The following is a 24,086-nucleotide window of genomic DNA, read 5'->3' on the forward strand; positions in this document are numbered from 1 at the left end:
AATAAGTGTAGGAATGATAATAACAAGTATAGTGGTGATTATAGATCCTAAGATTAATAAAGGTAAGAATAACGAGAGTAAGAAGAGTGGTGAAAAGAATGGGAATGGTAAAGGTATAATGACTAAGAATGTGATATTGATTGGATTTACATGTGTAATGATATTGAGTGGATGGATAGCACAGGTTATGGGTATGAATAAGAATAATGAAACGAGCAATGAAATAATGCAAGAGTAAAGTGATATGAGAATGTATATAAAAGTATTAGTTAATAATAAATAAGTATCGAATAATTGATTATAGTGTATTTGAGAGATGTGTGGATATTATTGAGTAATGTAGATCATAAATGAATAAAAGTAAATAAATGATTGAGAGTTTACTGATAATGTAGATATGTAAGATGTAAGTGTATATGATGAATCATAATCTTAATATGTTGATGAATACCTGAGTATGATGAATATAAAGAGTTTTTTATTGAGTAGTAGAATTACAGTTGGATGATTGTTGATGCTTGTATTGTTTCTGTAGATTATTAAACACCATTTCATGGAACAATTGATTTTTGTATGTACGATTGATTATAAATCCGTTTCTTGAGTAGAATGCTTGTGCTCTTATGTTTTTCTTATGAACATACAGAATTATTCTGGATATTTTATCAGCATATTCTTGTATGCTTTGAAGCAGTAACATTGATCCGATACCAAGTGACCTGTGTGATTGAGCAACATGTAGTTCGAATACATACATTACTGTTTTTGTGAATCTGAACATTATGAAACCAACTGGTGTAGAATACGACTCATAATGTGATCTAGAATGTTTATGAAAAACTCTATGTTGTTCATTATTCACTAGGAATTGTTCATCATTCAATATATTCCTTTCATCATTAACTAGGAATTGCTCAGTAGATGAATGAGATTGTGTAGCAAAACAAACGAATATATTGTTCTTTCTATTACATAATACACGTTTCTTTGATACTTTTAACAAATTACATGTTGAGTATGGTATGATGTCATTGACTGTTAGTTCTAGTGCCCACTCAAGAATGTCTTTTGCAAGCTTGTCCATCCTAGCTATTCTGTAATACATAAACAGAATTATTTGGGCCATCTGAACATGGATATGAATGAACAGAACAATAGAACAGCATTAATGAATGACACAACGAAGTGCCTGTTGAAGAAGATACAAACGCAGATTGATAAGATTACATTTCTACATACTAATCCAACACAGTATAGTGAAATAAAGAAGGAGATTGGTAAAGACATGCAGAAAACGATGCTTGAGAGTACAAGAATTGTTGAAAAGATCATTGAGCGAATGAACAAGGTGAATAAACAACTGAATCCGATTGAAGATGATGTGAGTGTGGTAGGATGTGTACGATCACAAATGCAGTATTTATATGAAAGACGCAAAAAAGTGTTTGATGAAGGTAAGTGTTGTGGAATTCTGACAAGTAACAGAGTTGATACAATGCTTTCACACGGAAAGGCTGTAATCAAAGGCAAGGGAAAGACGTTGAGTTATGAATTCAAAGAAAAGCTGATTGGATTTGTGCAAAAGCGAGGCAGTATTCTATGGGAGAATGAGCGAGTTGATGAATTGGTGAAGTCACTCATGAGTGAATGAATTAAATGGTGAATAATGAACAAGGTGAATGAATTAATTGCTGAAATGAAAGTAAATTGATTAGTTGTGAAATGAGAATGAATTGAGAAGTAGAGAATAATAAATGAAATTGTTATAGCTAATTGTTATGATTATTGAGTATAATGAACTGATTATTGAATACGCTGTTATAATTATTGGGTTTTGATAACAAGTTGATTTGAAAATGTATGGATATAATGTAGAGTAGAGATTGAGGTATGCTATGAGTTTGATGAACTGAGATGAGGTTGTAATGATTGATAGATGAAATCACAAGCGTCTTCAATAAAGCAAGGTAATTTAATAATATGGCAATAGATGAATATAATAAGGCATAAGGTGATTGCCCTACAATGGATGAACTGAAGCAAATCCAACCTAGAAAAATTACTTGGAATTTATAAAATTATATAAAAATGGCATAATGATCTAAGTAAGCCATTCCAAAATTATGTAAGTCTAATAGAACCAAATGATTTGGAATATATGCAATGATTTGGATATACTAAGCAAGATCATAAGCGCAATCAATGCAGAAACATTTATGTCTCTAGATCTACAAACTATTAGTGATAAGACGGATGTTTTTGCTTATGAAATGAATGAAAATGTGCTATTTGAATTATTTAACAAAGAAAAAGAAGAAAATGATAAAAATAGCAAAGAAGATACCCGAGCAAAAGACAGAATACAAATTCTGGCCAATAATTCACCAAGTGTTATAAAACTGAGAATAAAACACTCTGGAATCTCAGAAAAGAATGCAACTGAAAATAATAATCAGGCAATAAAATCTATTAGAAAAGAGATGAGAAACATAATGGATAACATTTATAAGGACATTTTATATTAATCAACTACTAATCTAAAAAAAGAAAAATAGACTTATTGAATTAGTAAATAAAGATCCTAAGATAAATAAAGCGTTTTCTAATATAATAGAGATCTGGGGAAAACTTTGTCTTTTTGAAAAGATAGGTATAATTAATGAGAAAATAGATAAGAATAGTATGGTTATAGTGCTGAGTACTAAACATATACCATTGCATGTAAATAAAGACATGGTATCTAAAATGCTATTACCGAATATAATATTAGAATTTTACTTCGTATTGAACTATGATGATGAAAAGGATTCTGATGATTCACAAAAAAATATCTTAGATGAGCAGCTTATAAAGGAAAATCCTAATAAAGAACAAGTCATCGTATATAAATTGATTAGAAAGAATTATTCTGATACTTTAAAAAATACCTTAGTTGATTAGATGGAATTTGAAAACGTACTATTGATGTTTAGTAATGAAGATAAGCAAATTTTATATAAAATTTTAGATGAAGAATCTGCAAATAAAGCAAATCAGAATAAATGCACATATTGTGATAAATCTTGGAATATAGAAGATAATACATTTCATATGACAAAGAATCAAGTAAAAAGATTGAGGGCAATTGAGAAGAATGATATAATAGAATCGCATGGGGATGTGTTTACAGAAAAAGTCATGATACTTAAAACAAAAATGAGTATTTTATGCGAAAACAATCGTATAAGTAAATATTTCATTAATGCAGATGACGGGTGTTGGAAGCATTCAATAAAAAGCAATGAAAAAGGTCCTACAGGACCTACGATTAAATTAAAAGACACTCTTAAATTTCTGGGGGAAATACTTAAAAGTGAAGATTTTGATAGAGATGAAATGAAATGAAAACGATTAAAAACACAATACGAGAGAATGTGCATAATGAAAATGATGTGGTTCGATTGTGGCGAATGCTAAAAAACAACGATTATCTGAAATACTGTATGGCAGATTTAGTTTCAAATCAAACAATGATTAAAATAATGAACAATGAACAATGAACAATGAACAATGAATAAAGATGATGATGATCAAATGATTGAATTGATAAAGGAAATGCTTAATAAAATGAATTAGAAGAATGTATTAAGTCTATACAGGGGGAAGTATTGAAGATAAAAAGAAAGGAGGAAAGTCACATTTGATATTTTTAAAGTGCATCTCAACTGAAAAAATGATGGAAATGTTATATAATTATCGATACTGGGAAATATCAGCCGAAAATTATAGTGATATAGAACTAATAAAAGATGACAATAAGAATGCTATATGCAATACATTGAATGATTCAAAGAAGAAAGCTCAAGGCGATGATTCGAATAGTCAAGATAAATATGAAGAAGACGATAAAGAAAAACAAAAGAATTTGAATAATCAAGATAAATATTTAGAAATATTTATAAAATATACAAAAGATGATTTGCTTAACTTAATAATTGAATACACAATGTTTAATGTAAAATCAGAAGGTAATTTATCTATAGATATGAAGGAGCGTATAGCAAAAGCAATCACAGCCCAGGAACCAAAAAGTAAAGAAAATAAGGTAAATGATTTAGGACGTACATTGATGTTGATGAATATATTTTCTAAGAGTATAGATAAAGAAGTACTTGAAAAACTGAGCCGTATTGATTTGAAAATATTGAAGAAAGTTGCCATGGATGCTTAATATGATAGAATTTATAAGATAATACATGCATGGTGGGCACAAGATGGACAAGGTAATAATAAATTTAACCTAATGTTGATATGGAAAGATTGTATTATACCATTAATATGCAAAATACAACATGATAATAAGTCAACACAAAATAGAATTACGGAAGAAAGTTTGCAAAAAACGACTAGTATGGTTGAACTGATTAACCTATTGAATCCATTGTTTGGAAAGAGTGGAGAGTACTACAACAAGAAATTAATTTTAAATACGTGATTGAGTTCATTTGTAACTTGGCGTGCGCTTTATATCATACTAGAAATCTAAGTGGCGGTGATTTGAATGAATGCAAACTTATTATTGATGGTGAAGATAAGCGTATACGTAAAATTTCCAGTAGTTTTATCTTGGGAATCGGTTAGTAGATAAGAGTCAGCCAGTAAGCCAAGAATCAAAAGGAAGTGATTTATTGAAAGATGAAGAAATGTTTGATTTTATAAAAAACAAAGAAAATTTCGAACCTTCTATAAGATGGATAGTACTTGGGATAATGATATTTGGTTTAAATTTAACTATAAAGGATATTAATAAGTTAATTGGAAATAAATATGAAAAAGCGGATGAAGTAGTACAACAACATAAGCCAATACAATGTAATGATGAACTCATGATAACATCGTAAAACTTTCATCATACACCTTCTTACTTTTGTATTACATAAACACATTATATTTCATCTATTTTATTATCATCCTAATCTCAGCTCATAAATACTTTCATTATTCCTATTACGTACTTTCTAATTCACACGCATAACCAGCTACATTATTCACACTCACATTCTGTGAACTGGATAGCACCCATCCAAATGTCATTCCTACCATTCCTACAAATGATACGATCATTCTTATCTTCGTCCATCTATCTTCATTTTTATTTCCTTGCTGTACTTCATTTTGTACTTTTTCTTTCATTTCCTTCTTATTCTTCTGTATTTTTCTAAACACCTGCATCATTACATAAGCTAATATAGGCATCACTACCAATCCTATCTCCACTACATTCTTCAACTTCATTGCTACATCACTCCCATTTATGCATGCTCTACGTATTACATATCCAATAATCATTAACACATTCACTCCACACATCAACATCTCATCATAAACGTCTCGCCATATGCACACGCTCATGCTCATCACAACAAGCAATGTCATTGAAAGATGAATAAGTAGTTCACATAGTGACATTACGTTCATATTGATCAAATACACGTATAAATTTGTTATCATTACACATACTGCACTTACAGCAGGCAGTGCCACAGCTGCTGAAACCTTGATTCTTTTCTCATTCTGGATTACTTTCATGCTATTAAATGAAAGTACAATTGATACAATCGGTAAGATCGCTGATATTACAAACACAGATGCCCTTACTCCACTATTACTTACGTTTATTCCTGCTGCATATCCAACACCCATAAGTAGCATTATACCACACACAAAATAGCCGATTAAATCCAATAAGTCTATCCGTTCTGTTGGGCTTGATGATTTTGGTGTTCTATCGCTACTTTTATTTAATTTTTCTACTTTAGCTGGCAAAACAACTGGATTGCTAAGAGGTGTTGCTTTTTGATGATTCTCTGTCAATGTATTTATTGCTTCTGCATGTTTCTCTTCTATTTTAGGTTCATTATTTGGTGCATTTGGTTTTGCTTTTTGATGATTCTCTGTCAATGTATTTATTGCTTCTGCATGTTTCTCTTCTATTTTAGTTTCATCTTTGAGGGCTTTTGTCGCAAGTAAGGTGGAAGTTCCTGACCCTTCATTATCAACAAGATCAGTTGAACCATCTTTAGATGATTGACCTGTTTGATGAAAATGTTCTTTTGCATTGTTTTCACCTTGTGGATTGATAAGATGAGTCTCTAGATCCGATGACTCCGTTTTCGATTCTTCCTGATCATTTTTAATACTAGATTTTGTAATTTGTTTTTTTTCTTTATCATATTTTATATGAATGTTAAGTGATTCATTATAATATTCATAAGATTTCGGTTTTAAATCATTTGATTTATATGCATCTTTTATACCATTAAGAATAGATTCAGTCGGTACATTTTCATTTTTTATTATTTTTTTTGATAATAATGTATTTTCAATAGATTCTTTAATAATTGCATCTTTATTTTCATCACGAATACTATCGATATTCTTATAAATACTATCCAATGCCTTATATCTTGATTTCATTAATTCCATTAATTCAGGATTTTTTTTATTTGCAACCAGATAATTATATAATTTTAGATCGATTTGTGCTATTTTAATGAAACATTGTTTTAGGATATTTTTAGGGTTATTACTAAAACCTTTTTTTAATCGTGTTGCTACAGCAATTCCTATTGAACTCATACTTTTATTTTTTGCCATTCTATGGGCATGCTTATCTTCGTATTATTGTGCATTATACTCCCAATAATTATTCAGATTATATCCTATATACGTGCAATGTCTATGATTATTAATATTCCTTCTAACGTATATACTTCCAAAAATGGCATTAATCTGTAAAATATGGATTGCTCGAGCATAAATCGTATGCCTCATCATGCGTTATATAATTGATAAATATACTACATTCTATGTTTTTTTTCGATATTTCTATGTTTATTTTATATGCCAAATGCGCAAAACTGTTCGTCTATATGACATATTGTTTTGTCACTTAGCCCTAATGAAAAACATTCTTAAGTTCATGAAACCAAAAAAGAGCATGGACACAAATAAAGAGTGTACTGGGCTGAAATGCTTTCCAAAAGGAATTAGATGTGCCATGATTATTGTATCTCTTGGTTTGCTATTTTTTATCATGATGTTTCAAAAGGAGTTCATAGAAGCAAATTGCGATACGAACATTGGTATGAAGCTGGCTATGCTTTCAGTTGCTGCTATATATCCTGTTGCAATGTCTGTGTTTTATTTGCAGAACAACTGGAAGTTAATGAAAGCAAACGGTAAATGTGGTTTTTTTTCATATGCTACTTGTATAATTCCATATGTTCTTATATTTGGCTTTATTATGATTCAAGCAGCAATCCAGTGCATTAAGAAAGACTACAATAAATGCTCTGGGATGTTCCAGTCATGCCTTCTGCCTGCAACCGTACTTTGCTTTCTTTACTCAATATGCGATTTTGAATTTGATTCAATAAGATATGTATACGCAGATGTATTTGATTTAATTACTGATATTGCTGTGCTATTGATTCTGATAACTTTTATGTTATGGCATATGTACATTAATAACATCATAGAACACAGTCAAAACATGTACTGTGTTCTATACCCAGTGGGTCTTCTTATGATTATCAAGGCAATCAAGGAGTGTTTTTCGTCACCTCGTGATTTGGATTTTAAGAAAGATAGCTGGCTGATGAACCTGTTTATTCTGGCAGTGACAATAGGTACTGTAGTCATGGTGTGTGTTAAGATGATAGTGATACTAAACAGGAATAATGCATCCAATCATCAGTCATCTAATTAAAATAATGTTTAGATTCCTATGTGTAGATTAATTGAACCTTGTGCCCTGGATATGCTATGTGAAGTAACATTGGAAGTGTTTGAGGAAACTTCACTAAGAGCTCAGAAAACACTTGATGCAATCAAGAGAATCTCACTCAACGAAGTTCAAAAGATTCCATCTATGGTGAAAACACATAATAATGATAATTCAAGTACAAAAAGCTTTGAAGCAATCAAAGAAAGTCTTCATAAAATTATTCAGGCTGATAATGAGATTGAAAACGAACTTAAGGAACTCGCAGTTTTTCTCAATATCCAGAGTGCAGCTGCTAGAGCAGAAGTAGATGATTTCAAAGAGATTGTGTCGAAAACAGGCTTAAAAAGCAGATTGGACAACATTTCATACCTTCTTAGCAATGGATTTGGATTTGAGGATTTTGAGTCAGATGATAGATGATCAAGGCGTAATATAGATTGCAATATATCATTCAAGCAACATAATCAATGTGCAAATACCCAGGAAATATGGAGCCTGATATGCATATGGAAGATAATCAATTTGAAAACAAAAATATAATGCTTAATGAACTGGCAAATAGAAAAGATCGTGTTTCTATAAAGCTTATAGAGTTCTACAGAAAAAACTTTAGCATCAACATTTGAGATTACTCTTGGCTGATGTCTATTGAGCTTAAGATAGCATCGTATCTCTTGTCCATTTCTTTAATAAATTCACGAAGTAAATGAATTTTCTTGAACTCTTTCATGTATTTCAGTACGATTAGCTCATTTATATCTCGAAGTTTGAATGCAAGCTCTGTAAACTCTGCTTTATCACCGAAACTCTGGATAATTTTGAATACTTCATCAAATGCATCTTCCGTATGTACGATATCCATAAGTATATTGACATATTCAATATTGCACTCGCTATGAAGGAGCCCATGAACTTTTTGCAATACTAGAACAGTCAATTTATTGTCATAATTCACACGCATCATATCTCTGAATTGATTTAATGAATGAATCACATCTGTTCTGCTTTCCAAATACTCAAGTATTTTCCTCACACATTGTCTATTTTCACATGTTGATGAATTCATCCCTTAAACTCATTAAAACAAATTATTTATTCAAAAATTTAACTATCTTGTTACAAATCGCATTACAATCCAGTCCAAAATGCTCATAGACATTCTTATATTTTCCGCTCGCACCAAAACAGTCGAGACCAATCTGCATATCTGCGTACTTCGTCCATCCAAATGTGCTCATTGCCTCAATACTGATCCTTGGGACATCCTTGAGTATATGTCGTTTATAATCATCGTTTTGCAGCTCAAATAATTCCCATGAAAAAAACGAAACAATGGAAATCCGGATGTGTGATAATTTTTTCATAATCTCATAACAAATCAAAATCTCTGATCCTGTTGAAAGCAATATCAGATCAGGTTCATCTTTCTCAACAAGGAAGTACGCTCCCTTTTCTGCCTTCTCAAAGCTCGTGTCTGCAATTTCTGGCACATTTTGTCTAGAAAGTATTACAGCCTTTGGTCCTGGCCGTGATAAACAAATCATCAGCGATGCTCTGCATTCTAATCCATCACACGGTCTCATTGTTATAAGTCCCGGTGTTGCTCTAAGTGTGGCAAGCACCTCAATTGGTTGATGAGTAGGGCCATCCTCACCAAGTCCTATTGAATCATGTGTCAGCACATAGAAAAGATTTAGATTGTCCATGCAAGCAAGCCTGACCGATGGAAACCCATAAGAAATAAAATTTAGGAAGGTTCCTGAATACGGAAGGAAATATCCGTGGGATGAAATCCCATTCATAACTCCACACATGCTGTGCTCTCTGATTCCAAAATTGATGTAATTTCCATCTCTATTGGCATGCGAAAAATCATTACTTCCTATCCTTGTTAATACTGATGATTGCAAATCAGCAGACCCGCCAATCAAATATGAATTGTCTTTTAGATCACACAATGCTTCTGAGAAATGCTTTCTAGTTGCCTTTTGCGCATCATTTCTCACATAAACCGATTTATACATCAACTTCTCGTCACTTACATCCATTACTCTATCACAAAGCTTATTAATCGCCTCTGATTTACTGTTCCATTCAATAACCTCGGCTCGTTTTTTCTTAATAAGCTCATCGAATTTATCTAGCAAAGATGATGAAACAAAGAAATCAGCAGATGGCATTCCAAGACGCTCTTTAAGCTTTGAAACACCTTCTACTCCCAGTGGACTGCCATGAACCTTACAATCACCCTCCATCTCACTTCCGTATCCAATCACAGTTTCAAGAATAATCACCTTTGGCATGCCATGTGTTATGTCCTTCAACGCTCTCTTCATTCCATTCATATCATTACCAGAAACAACCTCAACAACAAATCCGAGACTTTCAAATCTTTTCACTACGTTTTCATTCATTGACAGCGACGTAGGTCCATCTATCGTTACTTTATTGAAATCATAAATCAACACCAAATTGTCCAGTCTTAGATTTGCTGCAAGCGAAAAAGATTCTTGTCCTATTCCCTCCTGATAACATCCGTCTCCAAATACACAATATACCTTGCATGTATTCCCAATATGACTACTCAGCTTTTTAAGAGAAATTGCATATCCAACAGCATTCGCTAATCCTTGCCCCAGTGGTCCAGTTGTGCATTCTATTCCCGGAAGTCCTCGTTCAGGATGTCCTGGCGTTCTACTTCCAAGTTGTCTAAATGCTCTTAAATCATCAATAGTCAAACGTCCTATCAGATAGTTCATCACATACTGTAATGCACATGCATGACCATTAGACAAGATAAAAATATCCCTGCCAATCCATCCTTCGTCATCAGGATCAAAATTCAATACTTCTGTATACAAGATATATGCTAAAGGTGCCAAGCCCAAAGGTGCACCAGGATGTCCGCTATTAGCCTTCTGAACCATGTCTGCACACAAACATCGTATGTTGTTTACATTACTTGAATCGGCCATGAAGGGCATTCGTAGATTACATTTACATTATTCTCATTACAATCATTAATCAATAAAAACCTGGCTTTTGTTTTTGAAAGAATAGTTTCCAGAAAACACATGGACTAAAGACCTTGTTAGAATAAACATTAAATATTTGGTAATGCAGAAATCTAGGACTTGCTCCCTGAAAGTGTATGTATATACTGCTTCAAGTGAGTGCATATCAATCACTCTGATCGAATTGTATTTATCATCGCACACATACAGATAGTCTCCATATATTCTGTCTCTGTGCCTTCTTATTTGCTTAATACCTGTCCTGAAATAAACCTCCTTTCTGGAGCATAAAAAGTGCCTTATTCCAAAATCCGCATCACGAAGTGTAAAAAGAGCACGGCCTGTGCGTCCATACATGTTTGTACAAATGGAATAAGGCTCCATATCTAGATCATAATTAATGCATTCTCCAGAAAAAAGAACCTTATATGCATTATGAAATGTACATGCAAACACATACATCGCCTTTTTAAACACCGAATGAATAGATGTCTTGCATATTTTGATGCTTTTAAGCACCAGTGCCTGTGAGAGGCAGACAAAATGTATACATCCACTATCATCTCCACAATATACCATGTTTCTGTCCTCTTCATCAAAGCACATACTTGATATTGCACATTCAATATCACATCTCAAAATAACTTCTGCGCTGTATATATTAATAACATTCAAAACCGTGCCTACAGCAACTAAACCAACTCCGTCTGCAAAAGGACTCATTGCGATTGCACGTATTTCTGAGCATTCACCAAGTAAAACAGTCTCTTTTTTACTAAAGTCATAGCATCCAAACTTACGTATGCCTACTGCATTGCCTTGCTTGTATGTAAGAATCATAATACATCCAGACTCATCATACTCTATCAATGTGCCGAACGAATTCAGGCCTGTTAGAATTGCAAATTCTCTGTTTCTATGCAAATCAGTACATGGATCCTTCAAAACCTTGCTTTTTGCAATCATGAGATCGTATTTGAGCTGCTCTATCTGTGCCAAAAGGCTTTTGTTGTTCTCCATGAATTCCATTTTTACTTTTTCCTCACTTTGCAATCTTTCATATAGCATCTGCTCGTTTGAATTGTCAACTGCCGTAACTTTCAATGCATATATTGGCCTAATCTGCTTGCAAGATGTTATTGTGGTGCATATTGGACATTGAATCTTAGCCTTTCTGCCTGCCCACTTCTGGATACATTGGCTTCCAAACAAGTGTCCACATCCAAGAGAAACGATCCTGTGGCCTCCAGCAGATGTATACTCTGAAAAACAGATCGGACACACTGTTCCACAATCCATACTCATCAAATGGGTCGTTACTTACACAATATAACTATCAAGTGCACATAAATCATTCTAGTATTTGATGCACATACAAACCATGCATAATCAGACAACAGTACAAACGTTCATAAAAATACTTTCTGATCCCTCACAATGAAGTTGAATCTCTTCAAGAATATCGCGAAAAAGCCATCTTCAATAGTGGCAATGGCTTCAAACAACAGCACAATTGTGGTATTCAGAAAGAACAAAACAATCGAGTTGGTAGACTCTCGAACACTCGGAACATATGTCACGATGGGATTCGAGTACAAGGTTGTGTCCAGTAAGTTTATCGATCAGTATGTTGTAGTATGTGGGACTAAATGTGAGAAGCTCGTTTTTTTCAATATTCACACGCTTGAGGCAACATGCTCAGATATCAATGGATTTCCACTTGCAATTGATGTCAGGCAAGTATCGGTTGATTGCAAATGGGGTTCTGTGTACTATTCAATTGGCCGGACAGTGTATGAATGGAAAGACTACGAATCGAATGTTTTTTATCATGGAGCAGCTGAAACAACTGCAATATTTGCTGCAAATAATGGATTACTAATCTTGGGTGATGTGAAAGGACGAATCAGGGCTCTAAAAGGTAAGAAAGAAGTTTGTGAAATACGCACATCTCGCAAAAGAATAAATATGATATGCCATGTATCTGGAAACTCATATGCATGTGTGAGTGACGATGGAAGCTTTTCATACTTCGATGTGGAGCTTGGTATTGTTCTTCAGACATCTGCAGTAAGGCAAAGCCCACTCAATGTATGTGCATATGTTAATGACAAGCTTCACTTTTGTGGCGCAGATTCGCGAGTGATAGCATTCTCAAGGACTGGGATGAAGTTTATCAAGTCTTATCAAATAGACACACATTATGCTGAAGTCAAGAACATTCTTGTGGATAACGACAGAATAGTCACGTCTGGAAAAGACACAATACTAAGCATTATGTGGCCTACTTCGAACAAGTATTTGGATAACAAAGTGTTCCATAAAGCAGTCGAGCTTGGTGCTTCGAGTATAGGTAGGGAATTCTATATTAATTGCAGATCTTCCATTGAGTTCTACTTGTTAAATGAGGGAGGCAATAACAAGAATAGAAAAACTAATAAAACTGGGCTGAAGCATAACGAATCAAGTGTGGTTAGCAACAGGAAGATAACATTCAAACTTTCTGAATCATCAATGGAAACAATCGGATACAGGAGACAGTCTTACAGACATCCTCTTAGAGTTACTGTTGATAAAAATGTACTGTGCTCAAGTGTTTCACCTGATTTTAAACGCCTCGCATACTCGAATTCAAAAGAAACAAGGATTCTGAACCTAATTATTGGTGCTTCGAAAGCAAAAGCAAGTGTAAGGAAAGTCAAATATGAACCTGCAAATAGACTGATAATGACAAATGAATTTATGATACTTCAAAACTATAAGTACGAGGTTGTTTTAATAAACATAAACTCAAGTGAAGTTGTTAGAAGCATTACATTTGATAACTACAAAGAATGTGTTTATTTGATCAGGGATGTAATAATACTGAGCCATTCTAAAAAAATTTATTCTATTAACGATGCAAAAGATATCTGGACGCTGGATGTCGATGGAGACATAATTGGAGCATGCGAATGCGATGAAGACACATTTATTGTTTTTACTATGCTTAATTGTCTCGATGCAAAAAAGAAGTATACTGTCTATAGAGTTGCATTTGAAGACCACTTTTCTGCTCAGATCAAGACGTTTGAGAGTTATGCCTTGATAACATCTGTGTCATACTTGGATAACAAAATAGCATTTACAAATAACAACTCAATACAAATGCTTGATGAAGAGATGAGAGAGGAGAAGTATCCGCTTGGATCGATAATATATGGATGCATAGGCATGAAAGATGAGGCAATTGCAATCCAGGATTCATGGAGCAACATAAGACTAAGCTTGCCTGCTGGAGTGTTCAAAGAAAAATTTTCGAATAAATAGTTTTATGTGATTTAGAAAACAGGCATGAGTAGCTTATGTGCTATATTTTAAATACAAGTGTGTATGCAAAGCCCTCAGCATGGAAAACAAGTTGTACTCGCTTGTGAATTCATACCTTAATGAAGAAATGCACTGTTCAGCACTGGCATTGTCTGAGTACATATATACACGGGACAAGAGCGATATTGCGCTCATTATGTTGTTGAGATCATTGTATGCAATGTGCTGCTATGAAAGATGCATGGAGATAATTGAGTTGAATGATTCATTAATGAAATACAGTCATGTTAAGATAATCTATTACAAGTGTAAATACTCAACTAAAAAGAAGAATACAGAGTATGGCCAAATTGGAAAAGGAATTGTAGAAAATGAGATTGAAGATAAAAAATGCAATGAAATGCATGAGAGCTTAAATAATCCACTGGTGAAGTACAGTACGGAACACATATCAAAAACAAGTGTTTGTTTGCTCTTTGAGGGATTAACTAAGGATGATGTTAGGCGCAAAGAAATACTATTGGAAGCATATAGAAACGATAGTTACAATATAGAGGCACTTATAAGAATGAAGAACGAAGGGATTATTGATAAAAAAGAACTGAATTATCTTGTTGATCAGTGTAATGATTTGTTTATACGTGATGTGTATAAAGCAATATTCTATCCTTATTTTGAACCTGACTTTTATTCACTTGCTTTTTATTCTCCATGGTATGGGCTAAAAGAAGCAAAGAGATACTACAAGAGCGGAAAAGAAACATTGTTATTCAGTCTAGGTATATGCATGGTGAAAAAGTATCCAGGCTCAGAGTTTTCATTCATATCTCTAGGACTCTTTTTTCTGATGACACAGAACTACCAAGAAGCAAGAAGGTGTTTCTATAAAGCAGTGCAAATCAATAGTGAGTATGGAAGGGGGTGGATGTACCTTGGTATGGCATATTCAGGAATGAAAGAATGCGAGAGTAGTATTTCTTGTTTGAAAATTGCGCATAAAAAGATGATAGGCTCTTATAAGCCATCGCTCTACCTTGCTGTTGAGTATCACAGGATGAATAACTTTGAAAGAGCGTCTGTTTTCTACAAGCAAGCTTTGAAGATAAATCCCGTGATACAGGTTCAAGAAAGATACATTGCGCTTCTGATATACTATGAATACTACGCAGAGGCTCTAGAACATCTGCATGCACAAAGCAATAACGTCCTCGACTTGTTAAGAGTTTATTGTAATCTTTTTCTTGGAAAAGTCAATGAAGCACAGAAGCATCTACTTGCCTGTAAAACTGACTGGAAGTACTATGCAACTGCAGGTTTCATTGATCATTTAACAAACAAGCTGGAGTCTGCAGCAAGCAACTATAATAAGGCTCTTCTCAAAAATCACATATCATTGATCGAGGAACTTCTTGGATTGGCCGTCGAGAATATAGCGTGTAAACAAAACAATAATGTGTATGACTATGCCTCAGATCTTTTTGATTGCATCACACCCAAGTGCTCATTTGAGATTGTTTAGAATAAATAAAAATACACATTTAATCAACCATTCATTTCTTTCTCATAAAGCTCCTTAAGCTCTTGCTTTCTCTTTTCTTTCATTATTCGTTTTTCATCTTCTCTTTCTTTCCTTCCAGGAACCTTTGCACCAATTGCCCAGTATTTCTCAAGCTCATTTTCCTTCAACTCCTCTTCTTTCCTTTGTTTCTCAGCCTCGGCTTCCAGCATCCTTTGCCTAGCTTCTATTTTCTTACGACTGTTGAACGTACGACTCATTGACGAGGGTTAAAATCAATCAGCAGCTCTTCTACATACTAAGCTTATTTTTTACAATTATTCCTTGACTTCTCTTGCTAAGTTGTTTGTAAGTACAGGGCTTTCATTGTAATTGATTATATATGTCTCGTCTCTTTTCTCAACTGCGTATTTATGTTCCTTTCCATTAGCCTTGATTATCAGAATCTTTGTATTCTCACAGTACATTATATCTTCAATTTCTTCAGGCTTCATTTCTAAACCCTTCACCAATATATCAACTGCCATGAGGATACAGCATAATTCAAATTAAAACATTAAATACAGCATTATAGTTTATTCAAACTCCATCAAAATACATTCATCAATGGACAATCTACAGTACAATCATTAATCCTCATCAAATGCATCTGAAGAACTTCTCGGCATATTCAAGTGGTTTAAGAAATCTACCCGATGATTTGTTGAATGCTTCCTCAGCTACTTCTTTGGTCCTCTGAAGTTTTCCCTTTATTGCTGTAATATTTTCATTTGCTATTCTAATTTCATTTTCTATTGTATCATTCAATTCAACACAGGCTCTATGTTTAGGTGTTCTGTGCTGCAATGTAGATGCTTCTTTTTTTGATTCTATCTGTTCTTTAATGAAATCAATATGACATTTGAACTCTTCTGTGGCTTCAAGTGGAAGATCTTTTCTCAAAAACGCAAGAGACATCATCTTAGCTTCCTTTTGCTCATTCTTAATAGTCAATTCTTGTAGGTGCGAGTTGGAGACTGTGACATTCTTTTCAATTGTATTTTTCAGAGCATTCAGAATCCTATGGTCGTCTTTGTGCATTGGCGGAACCATGTTTGTTATTTGTTGCATAATCTGATCTATATCTTCAACTTCTATCTTCATTCAGGGTCTGCGCTTTTCATGCTTTTCCAAGTCAATGCATGTCTCAAATCACAGCCCACAAATGCAAAGTGTACTTGAATATGTCAAGAACATCGACTTGGAAACCGTCACAGATCCAGAAGTTTTGAACAACGTGTATCAGGAAATCAATGGATTTGAAAAGGAGCTGGTGTCGAACTCACAGACTACTTATCAAATGGAAAGTATTGTCAAGAAAAGTAATGTACAACAGGTGACTGATCTTCTAAAAAAGCTAGATGTAGACTCACTGTCTAAGAAAAAGCTTGGATCAAGATTTATTGAAGTGATTTGTGATGTTGTATTCAAAGCAATCTACATCAAAAAATTACAAGTTGACACTGTAACACTTTTTAGCCTTTTGAACACCAAAGATGCATTTCAAAAAAACTTCTTGAATACAAATGCCACACATGTTATCAGGAAGCTGTTCCAGATTGCCTGCGGCAAGAAGATTGTAGAAGGAAGAATTGAACAGCGATTCGATCCATTGATGCCAGGACATCTGGAAAAACTCAAAGATGCGGTTCTTGAACTGATACCAAGCATGACCAAAGAGGATAGCTTTGTAACACTTCTGATGTATCTGCATTGCTATAGAAGCCAAACAGTCATATACGAGGTTTCGAAACATCACTTTAGCTTGGAAAGCATATGCAATCCAAACACATCGTATTTTTTTGAAAAGATAGTTCAGGCTGCCAATAAAAAGACGTTGAAAATGTTTTTTGATGCAGTGGCAGGAAATGAAATGAATCTCTGTAGAGATAAATATGGAAACTACTTCATTGGAGAGCTAATTCTGCATTATTCAAAAAAAGCAGATCACTTCTTCCTTAAGCTTCAACGCAACGAATTCGACAAAAACTCAAATATAACAATGAAACTTGCACAAGCACTTGCAAAACAAAAATCATATACAAACTTAGATCAGGTAGTAAATACTTTTTATCTTGAGAATAAATCAGATGATATTCTTTTCAATACATTTGGCGGAGTTGAGGGCAATTTCAAGCAGAAATATGCACCGATGCTCTGTGAGCTTATGAAGCTTCCTGATGGCCATAATTACAGTGTTAATTCAGCATTCAAAACCCGATTCTGTGCCAGCTGGATCAGATCAAAAGGTGGAATGGAAATGCTCAAGGGATACTACGAAGGAACAGACTGCAATAAATCAAAGAAAGAGTTCACAAGGAAAATACAAAAGTATTTGCCAGACATCATGGATAGAAAAGGGTCGGAAAGCGTCATTAAGCTAATTATGCGATACAAAAGCAGGTCGGAATAAATATAAGTTACACTAATAAAAACAACACATGAATTAATTTATGATTAATAATCAAAATATCAATCTTATGAACAAGTAATGCCATCCAATTCAAATAAATTGAGCTAACCCTTGTATGTCTGCGCTCTTCAACATAGATGCATTGGTAAGAGTGCTTGTTCTCGCAGTATGCACAATAACTTATGCAAAGCAGCACTTCCCTTCGTTGGTTTCAAAAGATAAAAAGGGCATTTACACTGTACTTCGCAAGTTTTCTGTTGTTGGAGAAAGACTTTCTCCTTTTGTTGCTTTCTCATGCATGGTTATTGGATTTGGAAAACTTCTTTCCATTTTTTTCTAATACAATGCCACAGCAGCTAAAAAGCTTAATAAACATCTTATACACAAACTTCTGTCACTTAGATATCAAGCCTTTTAATTTCTCCTATCTCTGGTTTTCTTAAACTCATTTGATGTGTTCCATCCTCTTTTCTTATCTGAATAAGATCTTCTATAATGGCCTTGCTTTGGCTCATCTCCGTGATTGATCCTTTCGGATCTTCTGCCTCTTACATGTGGCGATTCTTTTTCCACAGCTGTTTCATGACCTAAAATGTCATGATCAGTGATTATCTCATCAGCTTTCCTTTCAATATTTACTTCCTTACTCTTATTCACATTCTCTTCCCCAAGATACATTTCCTTTATGCTTGGAATCACACTCGATTTTTCTATATCACCTTGTTCATACATTCCATTCATGCATTCTTCTACACACTTCTTTTCAGAGCATTCGGCCTTAAGCTTGATATACGCATCCTTAATCTTCTTTAGTTTCTCAACAACAATCTTGTATTTCTCTATTGCATCATTACTGCGCTTAAGTTCTTCATTGGCTTTGTCTAACTCTGCTTTCAATAAAAAAATCTTTTGTTCCATCCTGTGCATTGTTACAACTACTTCTTCATTGGCCTCTTGATTTCTCATCGATTCAATCTGCATTTTCATCCCTTCATTCTGCTTCTCTAGTGCCGTCATCTTATCCATAAGATCAAACGTATCTTCAAGTCCTTCAACCTTATTCCTCAGAAACACATTTTCCTGCTTCAGAATATTTCTTTCCTTACCAAGAAATTCAATTGCATCATCAACACGTCCTTCTATTAACGAATACAGGCTTGCTTCCCTTTCAGCTAGCTCATTCTCAACCTTCTCTGCCTCATCAAACATTTTTTTAATTATTCCTTTTTTCATATCCTCTCGTTTCACAATCCTATTCATAATATCAAAGCACACATCAGATGTATCAACTAACACGTCCTCAATACATTGTGCCATATCTCTAATATCCCAGCCAATCGCCAAAACTGTTTCTCTCATTTTATTCTCATTCACTCGGTGCATCTCTATTTCCCAGTTCAGCCTTCCTTCTCTATCAATATACTCTTCTACAATCTTCTTCGCTTGAGACACTTCCTCATCTTGCAAAAAAATCATCCTCTTAAATCTAGTTTGCTCTTCAAATGCATTCTTAAGCTCCAATTCAATTCCATATAGCAATCCAGAATACTCTCCAAGACTTTTCTTTATCCCCTCAATCTCTCGTCCAATAATCGCAGTTACAGTCGTCCTCTCCTCTAAAATATACTTGTTGTATCTCTCTTCGCATTCAACTACCTGTGATTTTAACTCCCTAATTCGATTCCTGTCTTCCTTCATTATCAGATTGCATCGGACTATCTCACTGTTCATTTCGCTGAGTCTCAATGATGCATCTCCTAGTATCGCATTCTTTGCCTTCACATTCCCTAGCTCAATCTTCAAACACATCATCTCTTCTTTCATCTCTTCCATGTATCTTTGCATTATCTTCTTTTCATTCACTTCGATGGCAACTCGCGATTCCATCTCTCCTTTCTCTTTAAATACCTTATTATACTCAATCTCAAGCATACATCCTCTTCTATTCATCTCATTGAGCTCATCACACTTCTTTTTATACTCTTCCTTAATATCTGCTCCATCATGAACTCTGGATCGATCTGTAGAAACCTCACTCCATCTCTCAAGCTCTTCATTCCTCTTTGTCAACTTCTGAATTAACTTTATTAACTCTAGATTGTCTCTACTTGCCTCAGGCACTTCAGAACTATTCACCAAATACTTCATTTGTTTCTTTTGCTCTAAAATCTTATCTGCAAGTCGTATATTGCTTCTTTCAAGCTCTGCACACTTCCTATTCATCTCCTCTGTTTGCTCTTCAAACGCTTTCTTTAACTTCTCCACCTCACTTTCTTTTACAAAATATTGACTACTGTCTCCAGTTTTATCTCTGTAGCTGTTTATCTCACCTTTTAAACAAGCATTTTCTTGAAAACACTGTTCCCTTTGCATTTCAGTCATGCTCAATAACCTCCTCGTCTCTGTAAGCTCTATTTCTTGCTTTATATTCCTTCTCGTCATATCCGCAATAACCTCCTCGCATCTCTCAACCTTCTTTTCAAACTCTATCGTCTTCTTCAAACACTCACTCTCATACAAACGCATCTCCTCATCCATCTTGCTTACCAATATCCCAGGTATTAGCCGCTGCTCATCAGGCGTCAATGCATTCTTGAGCAGCGATGAAACAGGCATCATTAGGGCTATTTTTTCATCCAATATAACAATCGTACTCGAAACACATTTATTCTCTGTTTACATGCCTCTGCATCAGCACTCTATCACTACAATAACTTATTGCATTTTCATTTTATCAATGCATCTTCATCAACTGTTCACATAAATTTTGCATGCATCATTAGTAAGTGTGCGCATAAAACACTATAAATCCATGCCAAATGCTCTTCATGCATTGTTTCCAAATACCGTTCTCATCCTCTTGAGCTCTTCAGAAACCTTCACAGCTCTTTCAAAAATCCTCTTGGACTCCGCATATCCTCTTGAATCTTCTACAAGGCCAAGCCGTCGTTTGTTTACCTCGTTCAACACTGCGTTGTATGCCTCGTCTAAATTTTGTGTTTCCATCAGGATCCTGAAAAACAAATCAAGCATTATTACCCCACAAGATGTGGATGATAATATTTTTTCTGATCGGAGCATACATCCCCCTGCATTATCTGAACTACAGCATTCTACAAGGAACCTCTCCATTCCTCTCCTGCTTTGGAATAGTAATGTGCATTGCACTTTCATCAATAGGCACTGCAAAGGGATACCAGTCAATCGGCAGGTACATGATAGGCGCATCTATAAAATCACCAAGAGTAGGAACACGAGCCCTTCTTGGAATTGTTATCTGTGAAGCAAACTTCTTTTTCTGCTTAGTCATGTCTAATCTTCTGCTCATAAGGATGAACGAGGTCAAGTCATACGGAGGACAATTCATATTGTTCACATCTGGATTCATAGCTGGTGTATGTTCGTATTGCTCCTCACTTGCAAGCGGCATTATATGTGCAATAATCACAATGATGGACTCGAAAGATCCATCACTGTTCTACAAGCTTGTTTTTCTGGAAATAATTCCAGCAGGGATCGGCATTCTAGGGTTAGTTCTTGGGCTTGTACTATCCGATAAGGCTGTGTAGTATAGAACCTGATCTTGCAAAAATACACATCTACATTTGATCGTTTAAATAAATTGTTGATAAATAGCAAAATGTCTTATTATATTATTTGTGGAAGGTTTGGAATCGATTATTTATGCAATATATGCATTCAAAAGTTATAATGCTTGAACAATTCAACGAAGTATCAATCATGCGCGTGAATGTAACTATATGTTGAATTGAACCCTCATGAAAATCACAATAGATGACGTTCCTGTGTATTTCCCATATGAATCTGTGTATCCAGAGCAGCTTAAGTATATGAGGGAAATCAAGAGATGTCTTGAGAACAAGGGCCATTGTCTGATAGAAATGCCGTCAGGCACAGGGAAAACAGTGGCTCTCCTCAGCATGACAATAAGCTATCAACTCTACATGAAGGAGCAGAATGTCAGTTTTAAGGTGATATATTGCTCGAGAACTGTTCCAGAAGTAGAAAAGACACTGAGAGAACTGGACAGGGTAATTGAATACATAAAGACATATCGGTCTATAAGTTTTCTGGGACTGGGATTAACAGGAAGAAGGAATCTTTGCATAAACAAAGCTGCTACAAAAAGCTTTAACATAGACCTTGCATGCAGAACATTCATAAACAAGCTGGTTGATTCCAAATGCGACTTTTATGAAAATCTTGAAGGTTTCCACGAAGTTCCTGCGGCTGTTTATGATTTCAATCAGCTGAAGGAAATGGGAGAGAGGCGAGGAATATGTCCGTATTATCTTGTTAGAAGATCAATTCCTGCATGTGATTGCATAGTATACACATACAACTACCTTATAGATCCAAGAATATACTCTATTGTCTCAAAAGAGCTTGGTCCTGATTGTGTGGTTATATTTGATGAAGCACATAACATAGACAGTCATTGCATAGAGGCATTGTCGATTGAAATTAAGCGGAATGTCCTAGAAGGTGCATCAAGAGCAACAAAGAATCTTGAAGCTTTGTTGATAGAAAAAGGAGACGTAGCTGACAACATGTTCTCTAACGTGTTTAATGGAAAGAAGCGAGAAAAGTTATCAGAGCCGATCTCAGGCACTATTCCATACTTTTATGCATCTGGAGAATGTGAGTATGAATATATTCCTGGGAATCTTAGAAACTCATTCCACTTTATGTCTGTTATGAAGCGAATAACCGAATTTCTGAAAACAAAGCTTAAGACAATGCATCTTACAACAGAATCAACAGAATCCTTTTGCAAAAGCATCAAGGAATTGGCATTTGTGGAGAAGAAGACACTAATGTTCTGCTCCCAGCGCCTAGGAATTCTTTGCCAGGCACTTGGAGTTGATGATGAGGATACTGCACATCTCAAGACAGTAGCTGAACTGTCAACTATGGTCTCTATGTATTCAAAGGGATTTGTCGTGGTTTTTGAACCATTTGACTCACAGGCATCTACAGTATTCAATCCAACTCTTCGATTGGCATGCCTGGATTCATCGATAGCAATGGCACCTATTTTTTCAAAATTTAGGAATGTGATAATAACAAGCGGAACACTCAGTCCTATAGATATATATCCAAAGATATTGAACTTTGCACCATCAAGAACTGTGGAAATAGGTGCAACTCTTGATAGAAACTCTATCTCGCCTCTAATAATAACAAAGGGAAATGATCAAATGACATTGAGATCATTTAATGATGATGGAGATGGTGCAGATCATAACCATGGGGATGCAATGACCACTTCATTTTCACTTAGATCAGATCCTTCAGTTGTAAGAAACTATGGGCATCTTGTTGTGGAACTTTCTAAGGTTGTTCCTGATGGAATGGTTTGCTTTTTCCCTTCATACATGTATATGGAGGAAATAGTAAGCCTTTGGGCTGAGACGAACATAATTAACGAACTCAGTAAGAACAAGCTTGTGTTTGTTGAGACACCGGATTACAAAGAGACTGAAATGGCTCTCTCAAAATACAAGAAAGCATGTGAGAATGGGCGAGGAGCAATGTTGTTCAGTGTTGCCCGAGGCAAAGTGTCTGAGGGTGTTGACTTTGAAGACGGATATGGCAGATGTGTTGTTATGATAGGAATTCCATTTCAATATACAGAAAGTGTGCGTCTGAAGAAACGATTAGAGTTTCTAAGGCTTGAATATGGCATCAAAGAGTATGAGTTTCTCACATTTGATGCAATGAGGCATGCAGCTCAATGTCTTGGACGTGTACTAAGGAACAAGAACGACTATGGATTGATGGTGCTTGCAGATGAGAGATTTGAGAGGAGTGATAAAAAAGGCAAACTACCGAAGTGGATCCAGAAGCGCATTGAAGGAGGAAACTGCAATCTTAGTGTGGATATGGCTTTGGCAATTGCAAGGAGATTTTACAGAGAAATGGCACAAGAATGCATTGCAACAGGAAGCAGCCTTCTGAGTGCAGATGATATACAGAAGTTTTGCTTTGAATAACTACAAAATG

At 34.9% G+C, this 24,086-nt stretch overlaps 21 protein-coding genes across 21 annotated transcripts; 11 read left to right on the forward strand and 10 right to left on the reverse strand.

Annotated features, from left to right (window-relative positions):
• Positions 1-478: 478 nt before the first annotated feature.
• M896_060010 (putative zinc finger protein) lies at positions 479-1,105 on the reverse strand (the record flags this gene model as incomplete). Its single annotated transcript, XM_014708059.1, has 1 exon — positions 479-1,105. One exon carries the CDS (start codon positions 1,103-1,105, stop codon positions 479-481), a length of 627 nt encoding a protein of 208 aa, XP_014563545.1.
• Positions 1,106-1,138: 33 nt separating this feature from the next.
• Positions 1,139-1,651, forward strand: M896_060020 (uncharacterized protein; the record flags this gene model as incomplete). Its single annotated transcript, XM_014708060.1, has 1 exon — positions 1,139-1,651. One exon carries the CDS (start codon positions 1,139-1,141, stop codon positions 1,649-1,651), a length of 513 nt encoding a protein of 170 aa, XP_014563546.1.
• Positions 1,652-2,940: 1,289 nt separating this feature from the next.
• On the forward strand, positions 2,941-3,384 carry M896_060030 (uncharacterized protein; the record flags this gene model as incomplete). The annotated part of the gene is made up of 1 exon (XM_014708061.1): positions 2,941-3,384. One exon carries the CDS (start codon positions 2,941-2,943, stop codon positions 3,382-3,384), a length of 444 nt encoding a protein of 147 aa, XP_014563547.1.
• A 328-nt stretch (positions 3,385-3,712) lies between these two features.
• M896_060040 (uncharacterized protein) lies at positions 3,713-4,210 on the forward strand (the record flags this gene model as incomplete). The annotated part of the gene is made up of 1 exon (XM_014708062.1): positions 3,713-4,210. One exon carries the CDS (start codon positions 3,713-3,715, stop codon positions 4,208-4,210), a length of 498 nt encoding a protein of 165 aa, XP_014563548.1.
• Positions 4,211-4,986: 776 nt separating this feature from the next.
• On the reverse strand, positions 4,987-6,636 carry M896_060050 (uncharacterized protein; the record flags this gene model as incomplete). The annotated part of the gene is made up of 1 exon (XM_014708063.1): positions 4,987-6,636. The coding sequence occupies one exon, from the start codon at positions 6,634-6,636 to the stop codon at positions 4,987-4,989; it is 1,650 nt and encodes a 549-aa protein (XP_014563549.1).
• A 178-nt stretch (positions 6,637-6,814) lies between these two features.
• Positions 6,815-7,750, forward strand: M896_060060 (uncharacterized protein; the record flags this gene model as incomplete). Its single annotated transcript, XM_014708064.1, has 1 exon — positions 6,815-7,750. The coding sequence occupies one exon, from the start codon at positions 6,815-6,817 to the stop codon at positions 7,748-7,750; it is 936 nt and encodes a 311-aa protein (XP_014563550.1).
• A 51-nt stretch (positions 7,751-7,801) lies between these two features.
• On the forward strand, positions 7,802-8,188 carry M896_060070 (uncharacterized protein; the record flags this gene model as incomplete). The annotated part of the gene is made up of 1 exon (XM_014708065.1): positions 7,802-8,188. The coding sequence occupies one exon, from the start codon at positions 7,802-7,804 to the stop codon at positions 8,186-8,188; it is 387 nt and encodes a 128-aa protein (XP_014563551.1).
• Positions 8,189-8,396: 208 nt separating this feature from the next.
• M896_060080 (uncharacterized protein) lies at positions 8,397-8,834 on the reverse strand (the record flags this gene model as incomplete). Its single annotated transcript, XM_014708066.1, has 1 exon — positions 8,397-8,834. One exon carries the CDS (start codon positions 8,832-8,834, stop codon positions 8,397-8,399), a length of 438 nt encoding a protein of 145 aa, XP_014563552.1.
• Positions 8,835-8,856: 22 nt separating this feature from the next.
• M896_060090 (transketolase) lies at positions 8,857-10,743 on the reverse strand (the record flags this gene model as incomplete). The annotated part of the gene is made up of 1 exon (XM_014708067.1): positions 8,857-10,743. The coding sequence occupies one exon, from the start codon at positions 10,741-10,743 to the stop codon at positions 8,857-8,859; it is 1,887 nt and encodes a 628-aa protein (XP_014563553.1).
• Positions 10,744-10,788: 45 nt separating this feature from the next.
• Positions 10,789-12,081, reverse strand: M896_060100 (uncharacterized protein; the record flags this gene model as incomplete). Its single annotated transcript, XM_014708068.1, has 1 exon — positions 10,789-12,081. One exon carries the CDS (start codon positions 12,079-12,081, stop codon positions 10,789-10,791), a length of 1,293 nt encoding a protein of 430 aa, XP_014563554.1.
• Positions 12,082-12,219: 138 nt separating this feature from the next.
• M896_060110 (uncharacterized protein) lies at positions 12,220-14,091 on the forward strand (the record flags this gene model as incomplete). Its single annotated transcript, XM_014708069.1, has 1 exon — positions 12,220-14,091. One exon carries the CDS (start codon positions 12,220-12,222, stop codon positions 14,089-14,091), a length of 1,872 nt encoding a protein of 623 aa, XP_014563555.1.
• Positions 14,092-14,170: 79 nt separating this feature from the next.
• M896_060120 (uncharacterized protein) lies at positions 14,171-15,610 on the forward strand (the record flags this gene model as incomplete). The annotated part of the gene is made up of 1 exon (XM_014708070.1): positions 14,171-15,610. The coding sequence occupies one exon, from the start codon at positions 14,171-14,173 to the stop codon at positions 15,608-15,610; it is 1,440 nt and encodes a 479-aa protein (XP_014563556.1).
• Positions 15,611-15,633: 23 nt separating this feature from the next.
• Positions 15,634-15,867, reverse strand: M896_060130 (uncharacterized protein; the record flags this gene model as incomplete). The annotated part of the gene is made up of 1 exon (XM_014708071.1): positions 15,634-15,867. One exon carries the CDS (start codon positions 15,865-15,867, stop codon positions 15,634-15,636), a length of 234 nt encoding a protein of 77 aa, XP_014563557.1.
• Positions 15,868-15,924: 57 nt separating this feature from the next.
• M896_060140 (uncharacterized protein) lies at positions 15,925-16,134 on the reverse strand (the record flags this gene model as incomplete). The annotated part of the gene is made up of 1 exon (XM_014708072.1): positions 15,925-16,134. One exon carries the CDS (start codon positions 16,132-16,134, stop codon positions 15,925-15,927), a length of 210 nt encoding a protein of 69 aa, XP_014563558.1.
• A 112-nt stretch (positions 16,135-16,246) lies between these two features.
• Positions 16,247-16,750, reverse strand: M896_060150 (uncharacterized protein; the record flags this gene model as incomplete). Its single annotated transcript, XM_014708073.1, has 1 exon — positions 16,247-16,750. The coding sequence occupies one exon, from the start codon at positions 16,748-16,750 to the stop codon at positions 16,247-16,249; it is 504 nt and encodes a 167-aa protein (XP_014563559.1).
• A 61-nt stretch (positions 16,751-16,811) lies between these two features.
• M896_060160 (uncharacterized protein) lies at positions 16,812-18,059 on the forward strand (the record flags this gene model as incomplete). The annotated part of the gene is made up of 1 exon (XM_014708074.1): positions 16,812-18,059. One exon carries the CDS (start codon positions 16,812-16,814, stop codon positions 18,057-18,059), a length of 1,248 nt encoding a protein of 415 aa, XP_014563560.1.
• A 115-nt stretch (positions 18,060-18,174) lies between these two features.
• On the forward strand, positions 18,175-18,399 carry M896_060170 (uncharacterized protein; the record flags this gene model as incomplete). Its single annotated transcript, XM_014708075.1, has 1 exon — positions 18,175-18,399. The coding sequence occupies one exon, from the start codon at positions 18,175-18,177 to the stop codon at positions 18,397-18,399; it is 225 nt and encodes a 74-aa protein (XP_014563561.1).
• Positions 18,400-18,473: 74 nt separating this feature from the next.
• M896_060180 (uncharacterized protein) lies at positions 18,474-20,675 on the reverse strand (the record flags this gene model as incomplete). Its single annotated transcript, XM_014708076.1, has 1 exon — positions 18,474-20,675. The coding sequence occupies one exon, from the start codon at positions 20,673-20,675 to the stop codon at positions 18,474-18,476; it is 2,202 nt and encodes a 733-aa protein (XP_014563562.1).
• A 210-nt stretch (positions 20,676-20,885) lies between these two features.
• M896_060190 (uncharacterized protein) lies at positions 20,886-21,092 on the reverse strand (the record flags this gene model as incomplete). Its single annotated transcript, XM_014708077.1, has 1 exon — positions 20,886-21,092. The coding sequence occupies one exon, from the start codon at positions 21,090-21,092 to the stop codon at positions 20,886-20,888; it is 207 nt and encodes a 68-aa protein (XP_014563563.1).
• A 14-nt stretch (positions 21,093-21,106) lies between these two features.
• M896_060200 (putative ATPase) lies at positions 21,107-21,628 on the forward strand (the record flags this gene model as incomplete). The annotated part of the gene is made up of 1 exon (XM_014708078.1): positions 21,107-21,628. One exon carries the CDS (start codon positions 21,107-21,109, stop codon positions 21,626-21,628), a length of 522 nt encoding a protein of 173 aa, XP_014563564.1.
• Positions 21,629-21,838: 210 nt separating this feature from the next.
• M896_060210 (Rad3-like DNA repair helicase) lies at positions 21,839-24,076 on the forward strand (the record flags this gene model as incomplete). The annotated part of the gene is made up of 1 exon (XM_014708079.1): positions 21,839-24,076. The coding sequence occupies one exon, from the start codon at positions 21,839-21,841 to the stop codon at positions 24,074-24,076; it is 2,238 nt and encodes a 745-aa protein (XP_014563565.1).
• Between the last annotated feature and the right edge of the window lie 10 nt (positions 24,077-24,086).

This window comes from Ordospora colligata (assembly GCF_000803265.1).
Source record: "Ordospora colligata OC4 chromosome Unknown contig_06, whole genome shotgun sequence".
In the NCBI taxonomy this organism is placed as follows: domain Eukaryota; kingdom Fungi; phylum Microsporidia; family Ordosporidae; genus Ordospora; species Ordospora colligata.